Genomic DNA, 21,365 nt, shown 5'->3' with positions numbered 1-21,365 from the left:
GAGGCACATGTAAGGGCTGTTACAACCCCATGACCAGCCCACAGTATTAAACCTCAGAAGAAGTGAGGTTTAATACCTAGTGTGAGGCAGGGTAATCGTCCCATTTCACAGGCGAGGAAACTGAGACCCTGACAAGGCAAGCCAATGGTCACAGGACTACAAAGGGGTGGGAACAGCGCCTCCGGACACCAGAGTTGACCACTCAGCTCTTGTCCCCACCCTCACGTCCCCTCTACTCCTTGTGTCAGCACTTTGTTCTTCCACCCACTGTTCTGGGCGGAAGCAATGTCCTGTTTCTTGTTCTTCTTCCTGAACCAGGGAGGAGCGTTCCCGAGGACGGGCTGCAAGGGCAGCACGTGGGGTTATAAAAACCATCCTCGGGAGAGGAGCCGGAGAGAACAGGAGAATGGCAGAAATGTGTGACTCCAAGGACCTGGGGGACCCCGGTGAGTCTGGGCCCCCACTCGGGGGTGATGGTAGGGAGGGCAGGACTCCAGGGTCCCCGGGGTGAGTCGGGGCTGCCCCCCAGCTCACAGCATGGCTTGGCAGGCTTCAAGAGCTCAGCTGACTGTGTTCTGTCCCGTTCAGAGGAGGAGATGTTTGGGGACAGGAGAGTAACGAAGAAATACACTGGTCTACTCAGGGGCTCAAAGATCTTGCCAGGTACCGAGGGGGGCGTTTTCAGGGCAGGCATCTGGGGAAGGAGCAGCTGGGGGTCCGTGTCCAGCATGGGTGGCGGGTCAAGGTCTGTCCCTGAGAACCTCGGCTCTGCCCATTTGCTGGTCCTGCAGGGTGTCTGACGCGGGCCCAGCTGCCTCTACTTCTTCTTCTCGTCTCTGTGGGCTTCTTCCTGCTCCTGGTGGCCACCCTGGTTCAAGGTGAGTCAGGGGCCAGTCTTGGGGCTCGTTAGGTGTTTGTCCTATTTCACAGTCCCCAGACCACAAAGGCTTGGGCCTGTGAGCTCCACGCCACCTGCTGTGTGACTGTGGGTTGGTTACTACCCCTCTCTGGGCCTGTGTGAGATGCAGCCCATCTTGCTCCACAGGGAATTTAGGCTCCCAGAAACCTTGAAACCAGATTCAACACGGGGTCAGGCCTACAACTGATGCTGATAAAGAGAACTTCTCGGGGCACCTGGGTGGCTTAGTGGGCTGGGCCTCTGCCTTCAGCTCAGGTCATGAATTCAGGTTCCTGGGATCGAGTCCCACATCGGGCTTTCTGCTCAGCAGGACGCCTGCTTCCCCCTCCCCGCTCCCTGCCTCTCTGCCTACTTGTGATCTCTCTCTCTGTGAAATAAATAAATAAAATCTTAAAAAAAAAAAAAAAAGAGAACTTCTCTGCTCTCTTATAGTCTCTAGCGTTCGCCAGTCACTGCAGAAAGAGAAGTGGGACCATCAGCAGAGCCCCAGCCAAGGTGAAGAAGGGCCGAATGCAGGGTTTGGGGCCAGGGAGGGCTCAGAGGCAGTGAGACTTTGGATGAGCCACCGCCTGCCCCTTCCATCCCATCACCCTCCCCTCCCCCACCCTTCTGCCCCTCTGCCCCCACTGTGACCCTGACCCCAGAGGGTTGAAGTTGGGGAGGAGACTGGATCCGTGGAGGAGATCCTGGGGGTCAATGTCAGCAAGTCATTCTCCGAGTCTCTGTTTTTTATTTGCATAATAGACTCTTGGGGTCACTGTGCAATCTATAGATCGGCTCTCAGGGGCTGCTGTCTGCACTAAGCACACACTAGGTGCTTCCTAATAGAAGTCTCCTTCTCCCAGTGGGTGTGTCTCAGAAGCCCCCACGATCAGACCTGGATGAGATCCTCCAGCAGCTGACTTGGATGAATGCCACCCTGGGTAAGTGTCAGACACCAAAGCCGGGAGGGAGTTCAGGAACCACAGGTGGGGCTGGAACTCACTTTCTATGGTTCCCGCCCCAGGAAGGCAGGGCAGGGCAGAGCAGGGCAGGGATCTGTCCCTGGAACTGAGCTGACAGCTGAACAGAGGGTTCTCCAGAGCTGACAGTGGTGCTGGGGGCCTGTCCGCCCTGCCCCCACTCTCCTCCCCAGCTGGCCTGTGCCGCCCCTGTCCCTGGAAATGGGAACTCTTCCAGGGAACCTGCTACTTCTTCTCCCAGACCCAGAACGTCTGGAAAGATGCCATCTCGGCGTGTCAGAACTTGAGGGCGCAGCTGGTGATCATCAACAGTACAGCGGAGCAGGTGGGCCGGGCAGGGTTCCCGTCGGGGGCGGGGCCGTGGGAGTGTCAGCCAAAAAGCCTTCTGTCCTTCCTCTGTCCTCCGAGAGTTGGCAGCCCTGCGGAGCTGGGGAGGGGGAGCTGGGCAGGGAAGGCTTCCTGGAGGAGGCCCCAAGGTGGGCTTGGGAGGGTCGTGTGAGAGAACCTGCGTGGCAGAAGCCCACTGTGGACAGAGGGGGGGACTCAGCGCGCTCCCGAGACCGTACGCGATGTCTCCCCAGACGCAAGTGAACACAGTTCCACATGTGTGCGCACATGAACACACGGCCACGCACACACGCGCGTGGGAACACGTGCAGCTTGAGTCAGGGCTACAGGCTGGACCACAGGAGATCTTTCACGGGGCGGGGGGACAACCGTGGGGATGCGGGCAGGCAGGGCCGGTGACATCTTGCTGCCCACCCACCCCCCCCCCCGCCCCGCCGCCGCCCCAGAAATTTCTGAAGTCTTGGAATACGAAAAATAACCAGCGCACCTGGATCGGCCTCAGTGACCACCACAATGAGGGGTCCTGGAAGTGGCTGGACGACTCCCCCGTACAGCTCAGGTGACCGGCTAGAGGACATAGCCCTGGGGGTGGGGGGGGGGCGTGGGCAGGGAAACCCAAGCCAGGGGCCCTCGGTCGCTTGATTGGAAAACATCACCTGATGAGCCTGGTGGAGAGGCAGAGTCCTGGTTCCATCCCAGCGGGGAGAGCCCGACTCTATCATCCTAGGCATGGGCCCAGGAGTCTGCATTTTTTGCTTTGCCAGAGCTGATTCCATGGAAGGGGTGTTTGAACCCTCATTTTTGAAAGCAGCACCTCTGAGTCCTTACCCCTCTCTGGCTGGTGCTTGGACTTTTAGTGCCCAAAGTCAGGGACCTGCTCTTGGGGGGGGGGGCGCAGGGTTGGGCTCCGGGTGGAGTAGGGGGGCTGATAGCTGCCACGGTGTTCACAGCTTCTGGAAAGAAGGGGAACCCAACAACCACGGAGACGAGGACTGTGTAGAATTATACAGCGAAGGCTGGAACGACAACCGATGTAGCGTGGAAAACTTCTGGACGTGTGAGAAGCCCTCGTCCCCCTGCCCTGGCTCCTGAGGGTCGATGCGCCCTGCTCTCCACCTGCCTCTAGAGATCAGGCAGCTTGGGCATGCGTTCTGCTCCTTTCTCTGGCCCTTTCTTTCTGTTTCTCCCTCTGGTGATTTGCCATCCTCCTCCTGCATGGAGGTCTTTGTGATTCTGAGGGAGAGTCTGAGACCCCTTCTCCTCTAAGACCTGTCCCTCCATAGGGTAGAGACCTCTCCCTTCTATTGACGGACTCGACCCCCCCCCCGCCAGCCCCCCATGACATCCCCTTAATAAAGTTGCACATGGCATTATGTGCCCCATGGAACGTATGTCTATTTTTAAAACGGTTTTATTTATTTATTTATTTGAAAGAAAGAGAAATAGTGAGAGCGAGAGAGAGAGCACAAGCAGGGGGAGAGGGAGAAGCAGGCTCGAGCCCGATGCGGGACTCGATTCCAGGACCCCAGGATCACGACCTGAACTGAAAGCAGACGTTTGACTGACTGAGCCACTCAGGTGTCCCTTATGTCTATTTTTTGAAACTGTTTAAGTGACTATAGTTTTACACTATATACTATACTTCATATTTCATACTATAATTTAATATACTATGTTTGATAGTAACTGAGACATTGTTGTCTTTCAACATGTTTCTCTCTACTACTGTGTATTTTCTTTCTTTCTTTCTTCTTTTTTTAAGATTTTGTTTATTTATTTGAGAGAGAGAGAGATAACGAGCAGGAGATAGAGGGAGAAGTAGGCTCTCTGCTGAGCAAGGAGCCTGATGCAGGGCTCGATCCCAAGACCCTGGGATCATGACCTGAGCCGAAGGCAGACACTTAACTGACTGAGCCACCCAGGATCCCCTTGTATATCTTATTTCTCAGATACAGTTTTGAATTAATTTGTAATTTTGGTTGGGAATGTACATGTATACATATAGATATGTACATGTCTGTCTGTCTGTCAATCTATGTGTTCATTCATTCCTGAACACATCATCTCATTACAAGGTACCTTTCTTTTCTTTTTCTTTTTAAAAGATTTATTTATTTGTTTATTTATTTATTTATTTGACAGACAGAGGTCACAAGTAGGCAGAGAGGCAGGCAGAGAGAGAGGGGGAAGCAGGCTCCCTACCAAGCAGAGAGCCTGATGCGGGGCTTGATCCCAGGACCCTGAGATCAGGATCTGAGCCAAAGGCAGAGGCTTTAACCCACTGAGCCACTCAGGCACCCCGATTCAAGGTATCTTTAAAATATCCTTCAGGGGCACGTGGGCAGCTCAGTGTTTAAGCGCCTGCCTTTGGCTCAGGTCCTGATCCCAGGGTCCTGGGATCAAGCCTTGAGTCAAGCTCCCTGCTCGGCAGGAAGCCTGCTTCTCCCTCTCACACTCCCTCTTCTTGTGTTCCCTCTCTCTCTGTCAAATAAATAAATAAAATCTTTAAATTTTTTTAAATAAATAAACAAAATGTCCTTCTGTAAAGTTTTGTGACTTTATTCATGCAAATTTAAAAAAAAAACGTAATTTCTGAGTGTGTGTGTTAGTTTCCTATTGATGTTGTAACAAATCACCACAAACAGGGGCTTAAAACAACACAAACGCATCTCTTACAGTTCCCCACCTTCAGTCTCTTTTTTAAAAAAAGTGTTTTATGTATTTATTTGACAGAGAGAGAGATCACAAGTAGGCAGAGAGGCAGGCAGAGAGAGAGGAGGAAGCAGGCTCCCCGCTGAGCATGGAGCCCGATGCGGGACTCGATCCCAGGACCCTGAGACCATGACCGGAGCCGAAGGCAGAGGCTTAACCCACGGAGCCACCCAGGCGCCCCCCACCTTCACTTTCTTATTGTCTTCCTGTCCTTAACCTTTTGACAAGTACTGGTCAGTTGTTTTACAGACTGTCCCCCAATTTGAGTTCATCTGTGTTGTTGGTTTTTTTCTTTTCTTTTTCTTTTCTGTTTGTCTCCCTTTCATAATTACACTGAGGTTAGTCATCATTTTTGGCAAAAATACCACAGCGGGGATGTTGTGTCCTTCCTAGCGGCACATCTCAAGGATTACGCGATGTCCATATGTCTTGATATTAGCTACGCTCTCCACAATTGCTCGGTTAAGGTGTGACCGCCACTTTCCTCCACTCCTAGGTTCATGTTTCCGCCCCCCTTGGTAATGAGTAAATATCTTGTGAGGAAATACTACGAGACTTCGGAAATAATCCATTTTTCAAAAAATTCCCATCCATGGGGCACCTGGGTGGCTCAGTGGGTTAAGCCGCTGCCTTCGGCTCGGGTCATGATCTCAGGGTCCTGGGATCGAGTCCCGCATGGGGCTCTCTGCTCAGCGGGGAGCCTGCTTCCCTCTCTCTCTCTCTGCCTGCCTCTCTGTCTACTTGTGATCTCTCTCTGTCAAATAAATAAATAAAATCTTTAAAAAAAAAAATTCCCATCCACTCATTTTGGCATATGCACAGGAAAAGACCAGCACGACCTCCCCCATCCAACGCCCCCTCCAGACACACAGTGTAAGGTTACAGAATTAAATTATTGATAACAGCGGTGTCTCGTAATGGATCGTCTATGACAATTATTACTGTGGGGGTTTTTTGGTAGAGGTTTTCTTAATTATTATTTATTTGTTTTAAGATATTATCTTTACATCATCTTTACACCCACTGTGGGGCTTGGACTCGTGACCTCGAGATCAAGAGTTGCTTGTTCCAACAACTGAGCCATCCAGGAGCCCCTATACCTTTATTTATTTATTTATTTGACAGAGAGAGACACACTGAGGGAGGGAGCACAAGCAGGGGGAGTAGGAGAGGGAGAAGCAGGCTTCCCGAGGAGCAGGGAGCCCGATGCGGGTCTTGATCCCAGGACCCTGGGATCATGACCCCAGCGGAACACAGACACTTAACTACTGAGCCACGCAGGCGCTCAACCCCTCCAGTCTATTAATGGCAATTCTGTAAGAAAGAACTGTACCTTCTCATCCATTTATTTATATTCACTGATTTATTTCGATAAGTATGGATCAAAGATATGTATTTTGTTCCATGAATTATAGTCCAACCCAATCATTTCTTTTTCCTTTTTAAATTTTTTATTTTTAAGTAACCTCTGCACACAATGTAGGGCTTGAACTCACGACCCAAAGATCAAGAGTCCCACATTCTACTGACCGAGCCAGCCGGGCACCCCACAACCATTTCCTTTCTTGCTCAAATTGTTCCAGCTTTGGCCATTAAGAATTCCTTCAGGGGGCGCCTGAGTGGCTCAGTCAGTTTACTACCTTCAGCTCAGAGCATGAGGTCCTGGGATCGAGCCCCATATTGGGCTCCATGCTCAGCAGGGAGCCAGCTTCTCCCTCTCCCTCTGCCCCTACGCCCACTCTTGCTCTCTCTCTCTCTCTCAAATAAATGAATATATAAAATCTAAAAAAAAAAAAAAAAAAAGACAAGAAACTCTGTCCCCACCAAACGCTAACACCCCATCCCCCTCGCCCCGTCCCAGATAACCTCTGTTCCACTTTCTGTATCTGCCTTTGCCTATTCCAGGAACTTCATATAAGTGGAATTACACAAGATCTGTTTTTTGTGTGTCTGGCTTCTTTTACTTGGCATAATGTCTTCAAGGTTAAACTGTGTGCTAGTCTATGTCAGAGTTTCCTTCCTTTTTATGGCTGAATAATATCCCATTATATGAACATACACATTTTGTTTATCCATGAATCTGTTGATGGATACCTGGGTCGCTTCCACGTCCGGGTGCTGTAAATGGTGCCGCTATGAACCTGGATTTAAGGATCTGTTGGAGTCCTTCCTTTTAAATCATGTGGATGCATACTTAGGAATTGCTTAATGATCTGATAACGTTAGGCATAACATTTTCTTTTTAAGATTTTATTTATTTATTTGACAGACAGAAACACAGGTAGGCGGAGAGGCGGGGTGGGGGGGGGAGCGGGGGTTGGGGCGGGAAGCAGGCTCCCTGCTGAGCAGAGAGCCTGATGCGGGGCTCGATCCCAGGATCCTGGGATCATGACCTCAGCCAAAGGCAGAGGCTTTAACCCACTGAACCACCCAGGTGCCCCTAGGCATAACATTTATTTTATTTTATTTTATTTTATTTATTTGACAGAGAGAGAGATCACAGTAGACAGAGAGAGAGGGAAGCAGGCTCCCCGCCCAGCAGGGAGCCCGATGCGGGACTCAATCCCAGGACCCTGAGATCATGACCCGAGCCGAAGGCAGCGGCCCAACCCACTGAGCCACCCAGGTGCCCCAGGCATAACATTTTTTATAAAGATTATTTATATATTGATTTTGAGGGAGAGAGAGAGCAGAAGAGGAGGAAGAGGGAGGGCAAGTGATCTCAACCAGAGATGCCCTGCTGGAGCTCAGAGCTCAGTGCAAGCCTCGAACCCCAAGACCCCAAGATCATGACCTGAGCCAAGACCAAGAGTCGGATACCCGACCGACTGTGCCGCCGAGGTGCCCCCTGTATGCATAACATTTTGAGGAACTGCCGAACTGTTTTCTGCAGCGGTCATGTCATTTTATGTTCCCACTGGCAGTGCTTGGGGGCTCTCTTTTCTCCTCGCCAATACTGGTTGTTTTAATTTTTTTCATAATAACTATCCTAGTAGGTGTGGAGTGGCATCTCATTGTGGTTTAGGTGTGCTTTTTTTTTTTTTAAGATTTTATTTATTTATTTGACAGAGAGAGATCACAAGTAGACAGAGAGGCAGGCAGAGAGAGAAGGAAGCAGGCTCCCTGCCGAGCAGAGAGCCCGATGCGGGACTTGATCCCAGGACCCCGAGATCATGACCTGAGCCGAAGGCAGCGGCTTAACCCACTGAGCCACCCAGGCGCCCTTAGGTATGCTTTCGATTTGGGGGCGTCCATTGCTCTAGATCTTCTTGGAGGGCAGAGCTAGGAAATAAATGCGTATACAATAACTGATACACACGCACACACTTCTATGTTTGTTTCTGTATCTACTTATCTGTGTACCTCTATTAAACAGTGTGAGTTCAGGGGACACCTGGCTGGCTCAGCAGGTAGAGCATCTGACCCTTGATCTCGAGGTTGTGAGTTTGAGCCCCATGCTGGGTGCAGAGATTACTTTGAAAAACAAAAACAGGGGCGTTTTTGCCTGACCCTCGGTGGCTCAGTGAGTTAAAGCCTCTTCCTTCGGCTCAGGTAGTGATCCCGGGGTCCAGGGATTGAGCCCCGCATCGGGCTCTCTGCTCAGTGGGAAGCCTGCTTCCTCCTCTCTCTCCCTCTGCCTGCCACTCTGCCTACTTGTGATCTCGGTCTGTTAAATAAATAAAAATCTTTAAAAAGAAAGATTTCATCTGTTTATTTGAGAGAGAGAGCTAAATGCTTAACTGACTGAACTACCCAGGTACCCCACCTTGGCCCTATTTTTCTTCTTTCTCAGTGTCATTGTTATTCTTTGATGTTTTCCTGCCTCTCTCCACTGCCCTTTATCAAATTTTTGTTGGGGTCTGTTCTCTCCTGAGTACCTTACAATTTATTCTATATACCTGAGATAATTTTGCCTTTTTATTCCATTTCTTTCCTGAGTTGGTTGGACTCTCTCTTCATTTATTCTGGCCCACGTCAGCATTTTAGACTTTTTTTTTTTTTTTTCCAGAGAAAGCGCAGGAGAGGGAGCACGTGATTGGGGTGTGGGCAGAGGGAGTGGGAGAGAGAATCTTAAGCAGGCTCCACACTCAGCATACAGCCTGGCTTGGGGCTCGATCTCATGACCCTGAGATCATGCCCTGTTCTGAAACCTACAGTCCAATGCTTAACCAATCAAGCCACTCAGGCCACCCCTGAATTTTTGATGTAAGGAGATTTTTTTCCCCCCTTATCCGCAGATGCCTGTTGGACTACACAGTATTGAACCGTTTGGAGCATTGACTTACAAAATCCTTCTACTTCTTGACTCTTTTCTGGGGTGCTTTTGCCCTAGTCCTTTTATGTGGATTTTCATTTCCTGAATTTTTGCAATTACTCTCTGTGGGCTGAACTATGTTCCTTTAGTTCTTTTTTTTTTTTTTTGTTCTGAGCTATGTGGCTCAAAGGCGCCCTCTTCTGTCAAGGCAGCAAATCGACTTAATTTAGTGCTCTGTTCTGTTGGTGGCCTGAGCATAGGTTGAGAGACGTCCAATTTCATAGTTTTCTTTTGTCTTGAAGAGCCCTACGTTTGCCCCTTCCATTCTCTTCACCACCAGACTGCCAGTGAGCTCTTTTCTCTTGCTTTTTCCTTTTTCCTTTCCCCAGAAGCTATGCATTTTGAAGATTGTCCTTTTAATCCATTCCTTTTCTGGAATCCATGCTCTGATCTGCTCCAACATCATTGCGGTATTTTCAGACTTAGGGTGGGCTTCGTCTTTCTAGAACTAGTCCTAGATCAACCTCAGATTACTTTGCTAGTTTCCCATTTTTGTATCTGCTGCACTTTGTCTCCATTGTTCCTGCGGGGAGCACAAGGGTGGGGGGTGGGGGTGGGGGCGGGGGGACTCCTGCTTCACTTCCGTGATCACGTTTCCTCATCATCCTTTTACGTTCTGGCATTCTCTGTGTTCAGGCTATGCCATAGCTTGCTTTCCCCTCTTTTTTTTTTTTTTTTGGTGCTGCTTTGGGAGGAAATATTTGGGAAACCGGTCGATCTCCCCATGGTGGGACACGTTTGAAATTCTTCATAGCTGTTCTGATACAAATGGATAAAGTTGCTAACCCCAAAAGACATGAGTAGGATTGGTAGTGTCTCCCTAGGCTTGCGGAGGACTCCCCATTGAGTCAAACTTATTTGCCAGCCCGAGGATTGACCACTGCTGGACGAGAGGGGTCTGGCGTGGAGGTGGGATGCGTACAACAGAGATTACGACAACCTGTAAGCAACTGTTATTCCTAGACCCATAGGGTACCGAGGAAAGGTTAAGTAAAAGCTAGTAGTTCAGCACTATTCGCAATAGGGAAAAGGAGGAAACAGCCCAAATGCCCATCAACCGATGAATGGATAAACAAAAGCTGGTCTGTTCATATAATGGGATATTATTCTGTACTAAAAAGGAACTAAGTACTGACACCTGCTACAGCATAGATGAACTTGGAAAACATTATGCTCAGGGAGAGAAGCCAGGCACAAAAGGTCACGTATATGAAATGTCCAAAGTAGGCAAATCTTCACAAAGGCAGAAAGCAGATTCACGGGTGCCAGGGGCTGGGGGAGGGCGGGGAGGAGTAAGTGCCCATCGGTCTAGGACTTCCTCTTTCTGGTAATGAACAAGTTCCAGAACTAGAGAGTGGGGATGGTTGCACAACACCGTGAAGACGCTTTAATGCCACGGCATTGTACGCTCGAAAGTGGTAAAAATGGTCGAATATGTGTTATGTGTATTTTACCCCAGTGAGAAGGAAACTGACATTTCGCTTAATCTCTTCTGTTCTGGTCTGTGCATTTGGGGATCTATGAGGAGGCTGGATGCATCACTCGGCATTCTCAAAAGGACAGGTTCCTGCCAGATGTGGAAGAGCAGGGAGGACCTTCTCTTGCCCACCTTCATGGCCCCATGACTGACCTTGTGTCCAAGACCATGCTTCCTGGTAAAATGTCTGTAAGATTCTACTCAAGTTATTGACTATGGATATCATCTACTGGCTATTTGGGAAGATTTTCTTCTCCTGAATTTATCCTCTCTTGTCAAAATCAGATGGAAATTTCTAGACCCCTGTGTGAGCAAAAAGACTAACTTAAAGGGCGTCAGTCTCTATTCCTAACTAAAACTCACATGGCCATCGTTACCATGCTGTTATGGACTGAATATTTGCGACCCCACCCCAGTGCCTATGTTGAGGCCCTAACCTCCAGTGCAGGGTTACTTGGAGGTGGGGGCCCTGGGGAGGTAATTAGGTTGAGATGAGGTCATTAGGATGGGGCCCTTGTCATGGGATTAGAGCCCTCTTAAGAAGAGGAAGAGACAGGGGCGCCTGGGTGGCTCAGTGGGTTAAGCCGCTGCCTTCGGCTCAGGTCATGATCTCAGAGTCCTGGGATCGAGCCCCACATCGGGCTCTCTGCTCAGCAGGGAGCCTGATTCCTCCTCTCTCTTTGCCTGCCTCTGCCTGCTTGTGATCTCTGTCAAATAAATAAATAAAAATCTTTTAAAAAAAATAATAAAAAAATAAATAAAAAATAAAACATTTAAAAAAAAAAAAGAGGAAGAGACACCAGAGCCACCCCCTCTTCCTTGAGAGGCACAGCGAGAAGGCAGCCATCTGCTCGCTAGGAGGAGAACCCTCACCAGGAACCAAATCTGCGAGAACCTTGATTTTGGACTTCTCAGCCTCCAGAACCATGTTGTTTGTAAGCCACCCAGTTTTTTTTTTTTTTAAAAGCCATCCTGTATTTTTTTTTAAAGATGTATTTATCTATTTTTTTAAAGATTCTATTTATTTATTTGACAGAGAGATAGAGTGAGAGGTACGCAGAGCGGCAGGCAGAAGGAGAAAAAGAAGCAGGCTCCCCGCTGAGCAGGGAGCCTGATGCGGGGCTCGATCCCAGGACCCTGGAGCCATGACCTGAGCCGAAGGAAGAGGCTTAACAACTGAGCCACCCAGGCGCCCTATTTTTATTTTTTAAAGATGTATTTATTTATTTATTTATATTTTTAAAAGGAGTTATTTATTTTCTTGAGAGAGAGAGAGAACGTGCAAGTGGGGGGGGGGAGGGGCAGAGGGAAAGAGGGAGAATCTGAAACCGACTCCTCGCTGAGTCGGGGAGCCTGACGTGGGGCTCGATCTCAAGATCTTGAGATCATGACCTGAGCCAAAAACAAGTCAGAGGCTTAACTGACATCACCACCCAGGCATCCCTGTGGTATTTTTAAAATAGCAGCTTGAACAGACTAAGGCACATGCCTCTCACCCCATTCCTAAAAGCAAGGACTTAGAGTGATCTCCCGGGGGTGGCTCAGGCGGTTAGGCAGCTGCCTTCAGCTCAGGTCACGATCCCAGCGTCGTGGGATCGAGTCCCCAGTAGGACTCTCGGCTCAGTGGGGAGTCTGCTTCTCCCTCCGCCTGCTCTTCTGCTCTCGCTTGGTCTCTCTCTCCCTCTCAAATAAATAAATACAATCTTGAAAAGAAAAGAAAAGAAGTCTCTCCCTGTTCAGAGCTCAGGACTGGCTTTGTCCCTTTCAGCTGTAATGGCGTGTATCAGTCAAGATGTGTGTATTGTAAGTAAGAGAACACAACACAAACAAGTGTAAACAAATGAACAAATGATTCACGGCCTCAGGTAACTGAAAGTCCTGTTTCAGAGCCCACAGACGCTGCTAAGGACCACATGCCTTCCCGTCTCTACTTCCGCAGTCTCCATCCCAAGTTCCCAGACGAAGATGGGTTCCATCGTGGTGACAGGTTGGTTCGCCAGAAGGAAACGGGGCTTGCACGAGAAGTTAAATCTAGTTATCAGAAAAGAAATGACCCCCCCACCACCAACCCTCTATTTTTCCTGGGCCTCATCCCAGACTCACTGAATTGGACTCTCTTGGGAGTGGGTTAAGAACATCATATTTCCTTCCACATTTCTTTTTGCTCATATGTGGAATTTAAGAAAAAAAAAAACCCAGATGAACATAGGGGAAGAGGAAGAAAAATAAAATAAGATAGAGACAGAGAGGGAGGCAAACCGTAAGAGACTCTTAACTATAGGGAACAAACTGAGGGTTGCTGGAGGGGAGGGGGAGGGGGAGGGGGATGGGGTCACTGGGGGATGGGCATTAAGGAGGGCACGTGATGCAATGAGCATGGGGTGTTCCATGCAACTGATGAATCACTAAATTCTCCCCCTGAGACTAACACGACACTACACGTGAACTAACTTGAATTTAAATAAAATCCTGAAAGAAAAAAAAAATCTGCATTTTTTTCCCAGAATCTGCATTTTTAATAAGTGCCCCCTCCAGGAACATGCAAATGAAAATCACGATGAGCTGTCCCTTTGCACCCACCAGAATGGCTAGAATAAAAAGAGATAGTAGCAAGTATGGTCAAGGATGTGGAGAAATTGGAACCCTACAAGACACTCCTAAGAGAGCAGGTCTTCAGAATTCTCATCATGAGAAAAAAATGTGTAACGATCTTAACTGTGGAACCAGATTTATTGGGGTGATCGTTTGGCAATATATATGCATATTGAATCATTATGCTGTATACCTGAAACTAAGACAATGTTATGTGTCAACATGAAACTGGAAAAAAAAATTTTAAGATTGATTTGTTTTTTACAGAGAGAGAGAGAGAGAGCAAGAGCTGGGGCAGGGGAAGAAGCAGAGGGAGAGACTCACACTGAGTGTGGGGCTGGACTCAGGGCTTGATCTCACGATCCTGAGCCGGAACCACGAGTTGGATGCTTAACTGATGGCACCATTCAGGTGTCACTGGAAACGATTTTTTAACAATAAAATAAAATCCATAGCTATCTCATATTGCACCATACAATCACCTGTCAGACGCTCAGTGGTTACCAACCCCAAGCCCGGGGCCAGGATGAAGTTCCTGAGGATCTAGTCATTCGCATTTGAGGAAACTGACCCCTGAGAGAGAGCAGAGCACTGCTGGAGGGCCAGGGAGCCAGGATTGCTCCTCTCCTCCCTCCTCCCCTGCACAGAGAGGTGGGAGAGGCCACCAGACAGCTGGACAGGGAAACCCAGAGGGACCTGAGCCCTGGCTTGCAGCCTCCCTCAGGGACCTGGACCTGGACCAAACCTGCAGTTTGCCCTACCGGTACCCTGCAGGCCGTTTGATCTACCCCAGGGTGGGAGGAGCCAATCAATTCATACACAAAGTAGTTAGAAGAGATCCCCACCAGAGCGGGCATTAAATAAACTTGAGCAATTGTGAATCAGCCCCAACTCCCAAAGTCCTTTCAGAAAGCACCATAATTGAGACCATCAGCAAGCCGACAAGGCAGAGGGGGTTGGTGGTTCCCGGGGCGATGGGGCGATGCCCTAAGTGAAGGAAGCATAACAAATTAGCTCTACTTTCCATGTTTTGGATCTCATGCAAAGCATCCCACATCTTGGCCATGCCACAAGAGGACCAGTCCTCCTGGCTGTCGACCCCAGACTACCCCATGCTCCTTCCTAGAATGCCTGGAAGACCCAGCCCATCTCATCCCGTGCCTCCCTCCAGCCTTTTCCGGTGAGATGTCACTGCCCTACGTCCTGTGTCTCTCCCTGAGTGAAAGCAGTTTCAGAAGTGAGCCTCACGGGGTGAGAAAGAAAAGCTGTGGTCCCGGGAGTCCTGAACAAGGCATTTGGGGACCATGGGTGAGGCTGACCCTGGGTGAGGCTGGCTTGGGGCTCTGGGGTCTAGGGGTGAGCCCAAGGAGGTGCCCCACTCTGGTCTCAGTTTGCACAGACTCTGAGTTGTTTCTCTGCCCACTCAGAGGAGGAAAAGCTGACACCAGCAGGACCACTGTCCCCCTAAAGACTATGGATTCGACCATGAAGTTTCTAGAACTTCACAGGTGCAACAGGGTTAGGACACGGAGTAGCTACAGATCCTGCCAGACTCCTGGGTCCTGGGAGGCGGGGCCTGGGAACAGGCCTCCCTGGGACGGGTTGATGCAGGAACACGGGTGTGCTGGGGTCGCCCATCTTTCTGTCCCACAGTCAGGCCCACCTGGGGCTGCTGCTCTTCCCTCTCGTGCTCCTCGCTGGCCTTCTGCTGGGCGTTCTTGTCCAAGGTCAGGTGCAGGCCCCCAGGGTCAGGGACTCCCTGGTCTGGTATTTAGCTGCCTGGGTGGGGGGCAGCCCCCCTGAGAGAGATAGGGCTGAAAGCAGAGACGTGGGTCCCTCCAGGCTTTCCTGGCCAGCTGCCCTGTCTGGTGGCCTCTTCCACAGTCCCTCCCCACGCTGCTGCAAGGGAAGGGGCGGGTGAAGGGGAGGCATCAAGTGTCTTCCCCATCGGCAGAGAGGACGAACCAATGAACCAATGACAGAGAAACAATGTCGCTGGGGGCCTAGTGCAGACCATGCATACAGCAGGTGTTTAATAAGTGCAGTTTCTTGTTTTTCTTGGCACAGCCCCCAGAGCACTAGATCTGAAGCAGGAGGTCCAGCAGGAACTGACCCAGCTGAAGGCTGGACTGGGTAACTGGCATTCCCGGGGGGCCAGGCACACCGTAGGTGCTTAATTAAGCCAGTCTCTTGTTCTGAGCTCCCTGCTTCTCCCAGTCTGGAGAGGATGAGGCCGGGACCCCTGAATTCTCCTGGGCCTGGGGGAGGGTAAGAGGTGGGGAGGGCCGCCGGGAGTGCAGAATGAAGGACCCCCAGCTCTCAAGGGATTGAAAAGCTGGCACACCCAGGGTCAGGGGCATCTTTTTATTATTTTTTAAATATTTTATTTATTTACTTGAGAGAGGAGAGAGAGAGTGAGGGAGCATGAGAGGGGAGAGGGGAGAGGGTCAGAGGGAGAAGCCAACTCCCTGCTGAGCAGGGAGCCCGATGCGGGACTCGATCCCAGGACTCCAGGATCATGACCTGAGCTGAAGGCAGTCACTTAACCAACTGAGCCACCCAGGTGCCCCGGTCAGGGGCATCTTAAGCAGAGTCCCAGCCCTTCCCCACTGGCCCTAACAGCCGGCAGGTGGGCCCCATCCCTGGGGAATGGACATTCTTCCAGAGAAACTTCCTCCTTCTCCAGTCCCCCACAGAACCAACACAACACCAGCACGGCGGGCCAGAACGTGGGGACCCGGCTTGTCACTGTCGGAGGTGCCCCATGAGCTGATGCACCTTTCCAGGGAGCCTGCCTGGCTCCGGGGCCTGCCCCTGGCCGCTGGCCAACGGAACAAGATGGCCAGAGGGGATTTTCTGGATGAGAAGCTGCTGGCTCCGCTTGGAAAGGGGAGGGTGAAGGCTGATGGGAGTCAGGCATCGCGCTTGGAGACGCAAACACCATCTGACACTTGCGCTTCGGGGAGCAGATAACGGAAACAAGCCCGTGCGGTGAGCGGGCCCCTATGTAACAATGAGTTCTCCGGAGGGAGGGGGAAGTAAGTCCAGACTTGAAAACCAGTTCCCTGGTCAACGTCCCGCTGCCGCCGCTGTGGCTGATTTCAAGCCATTAACCGGTGCCCCTCAATGTGGAGCTGGAAAGGGACGTGTGGGACCGGCCCTCCGGAACTGGCTTGATTTGGTCCCAGCTCGTTAAACGCAGTTGTGATAAGTTCCAGGAAACACTCTATCAGGTGGGGGTGGAGCTCTGAGACCCTGACCTGAGCTCCCCCTGGGGATCCTTCCCCATGCCCTGGCCCCTAAACCAAGGAGTCTGGGACTTTTCCTGCATTGAGGAACGTGGTGTTCACATACCCGTGTTCAGATAAGATGCCAGGTGCCCCGAATTCCACGTCAGGGCGGCAAGAGCTTGCGGTCCAAGTGAATGCTTTAAAACAGAGTCTTTAATAGAATTTCTGGGGCCTCGAAAGGCCAGTAGATCAGATGGGCATTGAAAAGAGGGTTTGTGGGCGCCTGGGTGGCTCAGTTGGTTAAGCAACTGCCTTCAGCTCAGGTCATGATCCTGGAGTCCCGGGATCGAGTCCCGCATCGGGCTCCCGGCTCCACGGGGAGTCTGCTTCTCCCTCTGACCTTCTCCTCGCTCATGTTGTCTCTCACTGTCTCTCTCTCAAACAAATAAATAAAATCTTAAAAAAAAAAAAGAAAAAGAAAAGATGGTTTGTTATAGCCATCAATCCCAAGAGAGGCACGCATAACACGTCACAGGGGCTACACCAGGCAGCACCAGGGCCCCTCAGGACGCAGTGGGCAGGGCACTGTGGGCAGGAGCCTTTACTGAGGTTTTTCCCAGGGGGGAGTGGGCAAGGCAGGGTCCGCTGGCTCAGGACTGGCTGGTGAGAGTAATTCCAGCAGGTTCTCACTGTCCAGTGCCTTGCCCTGGGGTGACTGGGGGGAGAGGGTAACCTTGAGTGTGGGAGCCAGAGAAGGGAGACAGTTGAGGGTGTGGGCTCTGGACTGGCGCTGGCTCCAGGGAGGAGGACTCCTCCCAGAAGTGGTGGGGGCACAATGAGGGAGGCAGGACGCCCCCCGCAAGGTGATTCAGGCACATCTTTGGGTTTTCTGGAACACAAGTGCGTGGGCAGGTGCGAAAGCATCAAGTTAACAGAAGCTATACATACGATTGACACGGCGGGCCGAGGACGTGCGCTCGTGTCCCCGACGGGCTTTGCAGCTTCGGGAAGTGTTGGAATGAAGAAGAACCCACAGCAGTCGGGGGAAGACTAGGGAACTTAGGGGTTACCCCAAATGTGATTTTGGCAAAAGGCCCCCAGTCCCCTGTTCCTGTGGCTAAAGGCTGGTCTCTGTCTCTACCCCTGTAGCCCCAACCCCACCTCTGCTGGTTCTGCAGAACCTCCCCCAGGATTCCTTGCCCTGGTCTGTGGGTGTGGAAACCTTGACAAAGCTCTAGGACTGGTCCCCTTCGGATTCCTCATCCCCTATGGGTTCAGTTCTGTCCTTCCTGTGATGGCGCGAGGTTCCCCCAGCTCGGAGGTTGTAGTTCTGGGCACCCTGCCCTTTGGGGCTTCATAAAGGGGCCGGGCATGGGATACAATCAGGGCTTGTGTGTTCCGTTGGTCTGTTCTCTCTTCCCTGCCAAGATCACAGTTCGGCTGGCTTTGTGTGACTGCCACGTCCCCTGGAGCTTTATCACATCCTTGCATACCTTCTGTCCCCTCAATGTCCCCTCAGTGTCCACCTGCCATTACCCGCGCCCTTGACGGAGGGCTTTCTCTGGTTGCTGGAGCTCATCCCAAAGGCTAGAAGGATCAGGGAATGAATGCCGGTGGGCAATGAGCAGGAGTTGGGGGATAGGTCCCCCAGCTCCCTCCACCCTCCTCCCTCGGTGACCTAGTGGATGGCGGGGCGGGGGTGTTGGTTGCCCAGATGCCCTTTCAAGGAAAGGAAAGACATGATGCCCCAGCTGCCTAGACGTTCACTGGCAGACTGGCGTCAGCTCTCCACTCCTCTGGGGACACTCACTGCAGAGAGCTGCCTCACTCACAGCCATGGCCCTTCATGCTCTGCCCCTTCATGCTCACACTGCTGCAGGGGGACAAAAGTCTGGCCATGTGGGTGAGCTCAACGTAGGGCCCTTTCTGGTTTCCAGCACTCCTGTGGGCAGGGTCAGCCGAGGCTGTTGTCGGACCTGCTTGGCTCAACTTCTCCCTCTGGGCAGTTCTGCTTCCTTCTTGTGGTATAATTAAAAAAAAAAAAAAAAGAGAGAGAGAGAGAGAGAGAGAGATCGATCTAGTCTTTGTCCCCAGTTCCGAATAAAACGGAGTGCCATCCCGAGTTCTGTGAGCCGTTATAACAAATGACCTAAACCCGAAAGGGGCTATGGGAACCCCCAAATTTGAAGTCAACCAGGCAGAAGTGTGGGTAGCCGGCACCCTGCTTGCAGCTGGTGGAGGGTGTCGGAACTGGAGAATTGCCTGGTGTGAAATCTGACACACACTTCCCCTCCCTTCCACAGGGGCTGCTCCCCAAGATCGCTCCCTCATAAATAACATGAGGCCGCACCCAGTTCCAACGTAGGGTGTGAGGTTGGTCCTTCCTCAGACATTCAAGCAACCCTCTGACCCCGGCTGGGTGTCCTACCTGGAGTCAGTGCCAGACCCCACAGGTCAGGGGTTTGGTCCTACAGGACTGCCTCCCCGCTTCCAACACCAAGCTCAAGTCCGGGATGTCCGCTGCACTTCCAACCGACGGGCTATAGATCATAGATTGGAAGTGTATTCGATTGCCGGTTTATTACAGAAGGATACACCTCGGGGCGCCTGGGTGGCTCAGTCATTAAGTGTCTGCCGTCAGCTCAGGTCACGATCTCAGGGTCGTGGGATTGAGACCCACATCCGGCTCTCTGCTCAGCAGGGAGCCTGCTTCCCCCTCTCTCTCTGCCTGCCTCTCTGCCTACTTGTGATCTCTGTCTGTCAAATAAATAAATAAATCTTTAAAAAAGTCTTTTTATTTTGTTGTGCGGCACTATTTTATTTCAAGTTTTTATTTAAATTCTAGTGAACATATGTGGCAAAATTGGCTTCAGGTGTGGAATTTGGTGATTCATCTCCTACCTACAACACCCAGCCAGGGCTCATCCCAAGTGCCCTCCTTAATGCCCATCCCCCCCCAGCCCACCCCCCCCCCCATCTCCCCTCCAGCAACCTTCAGTTTGCTCTCTACCAGTACAAGTCTCTCATGGCGGCATCTGAATGGCTCAGTCGGTTAAACGTCCGACTCTTGATCTCACTTCAAGTCTTGATCTCAGGGTCGTGAGTTCAGGCCCCTCATTAGGTTCTACCCTGGGCATGGAGCTTATTTAAAAAAAAAAAAAAGAAAGAAAGAAAGCCAGGAGCTCATCACGAGCCATCCGTCCTCACCCATGGAGTGTACAACACGGAGAGAAAGCTAATGTCAGCTGTGGACCCTGGGTGACCATGACGTCTCCGCGTGGGTTCATTGATTGTGACAAAGGTGCCCCCCAGCACAGAATGTTGTTAATGGGGGCATCTGTGTGCCTTTCTGGTTTTCCTTACAGAGTGATTCCAGTTAGTAAGTGTGGAAGGAGTGAAGGAATTAGGAGATCTCCGTAGGGCGCCCTGGTGGTAATCATTGAGGGCAAGACCCACAGACCCGCGCTTGCAATGAACAAGTGTGACTTTAACGAGAGAAACAGGATATTTGCACAGCCTCAACTTTGTATTATCTCCCCCTGAAAGAGAGTTATTAATTACCGCGGTGGTTTTAACACATGTTCACACATTTTCAATAGTGCTCCCTGTGGGAAGAGGGAATTAATTCTCTTCCTCCTGGAGTGCGGCCGACTCTGTGACTCACTTCATAGGACGAGAGCAGTGTTTATCAACTTTTTTTTTTTAATTGTCCCCTCCCCAGTAGCCTTTTAAGCATTTCTGCTCATTGGCCCCTCATATCAAATACTAAGGAGTAAGAGTTTGTTGGTTAGGGCTGAACGAAGGCATTGGAACACCAAAGATTTTCTGTTTTTGTTTTTTGTCCTCTTGAGGCTCTGCTAACCCTGTTGATGATGCAAGGCATAGAGTATGCAAAGGGAAAGACGATGACTGAACAGGGGAGGGGCTTGGTGAAGGCCACCTTGACCGAGGCTGACCTTCACCCCATTGGCGGTGATCACTGGCATTCGATGTGTCCTCCTCTCCGATGTGATGTGCTGAGAAGAGCATTTCTCCTGTGCGGTATTCTTCTCTTCAAATCTATCACCTTAATCTAATCCTAAGAAAACAGCAGAGGGACGCCTGGGTGGCTCAGCTGGTTAAGCGTCCGCCTTAACCAGGGTCCCAGGACCCTGGGATCGAGTCCCGCATTGGGCTCCTTGCTCAGCGGGGAACCTGCTTCTCCCTCTGCCTCCACCTGCCACTCCCACTCTCGGGAGCGCTCTCTCTCCCTTTCTCTCTCTCTCTGACAAATTAATTAATTAAAAAGGAGGAGGAGAGGACACAGACGTGCACGGAGGGATGACCCTGTGGGACATGGCGTCTCCATGCCAGGAGACACACCTCAGAGGGAACTAAATCTGCCAACAGCTCGATCTCAGTCTGCCAGCCTCCTGGGGTGCGAGACAATACGCTTCTGGTGTGCAAGCTGCCCCGTCTGCGGTCCTTTGTCACACCAGTCCTGGGAAGCTAACGCAACACCCAAGTGCCATGTGGGATCCCGGATGCCATCCAGCGACAAAAAGGACATCAGTGGGAAAATGTAAAATATAAATGAAGTTGATCATTTCATTAATAGTATTGTACCAATCTTCCTTTCCTCTTTTTGACAAGCGTATGATGGTCATGTCAGATGTTAACATGAAAGAAAGTTGCGTGAAGGGTAGGCAGGACGCCCCGGACCACCGCTGTAATTCATCTGTAAATCTAAAATTACTTCAAAGTAAAAATTTTGGGAAAAAAAATCCCTAAAACACTCTATTTAGGATTCCACTTCTGGGAGGTCCCTGGA

General features: G+C 50.9%; 1 protein-coding gene across 2 annotated transcripts; it reads left to right on the top strand.

The window, feature by feature from the left end:
• Nucleotides 1–272: 272 nt before the first annotated feature.
• On the top strand, nt 273–3,616 carry LOC101691569 (CD209 antigen-like protein 2). 2 transcript variants are annotated; one of them, XM_045084935.1, is made up of 8 exons: nt 273–446; nt 550–663; nt 792–878; nt 1,352–1,414; nt 1,765–1,842; nt 2,055–2,206; nt 2,676–2,788; nt 3,180–3,616. In XM_045084935.1, the coding sequence occupies exons 1-8, from the start codon at nt 407–409 to the stop codon at nt 3,319–3,321; spliced, it is 789 nt and encodes a 262-aa protein (XP_044940870.1). In that variant the 5' UTR covers nt 273–406; the 3' UTR covers nt 3,322–3,616. The 2 variants fall into 2 exon arrangements, with proteins under 2 accessions (XP_044940870.1, XP_044940878.1); XM_045084943.1 differs by having other exon boundaries at nt 274–446; nt 589–663.
• The last annotated feature ends 17,749 nt before the right edge of the window (nt 3,617–21,365 follow it).

Source organism: Mustela putorius, unplaced genomic scaffold (genome assembly GCF_011764305.1).
Source record: "Mustela putorius furo isolate JIRA1106 unplaced genomic scaffold, ASM1176430v1.1 tig00000095_pilon_pilon_pilon, whole genome shotgun sequence".
Taxonomy (NCBI): domain Eukaryota; kingdom Metazoa; phylum Chordata; class Mammalia; order Carnivora; family Mustelidae; genus Mustela; species Mustela putorius.
This window is presented reverse-complemented; position numbering and strand designations above follow the sequence as displayed.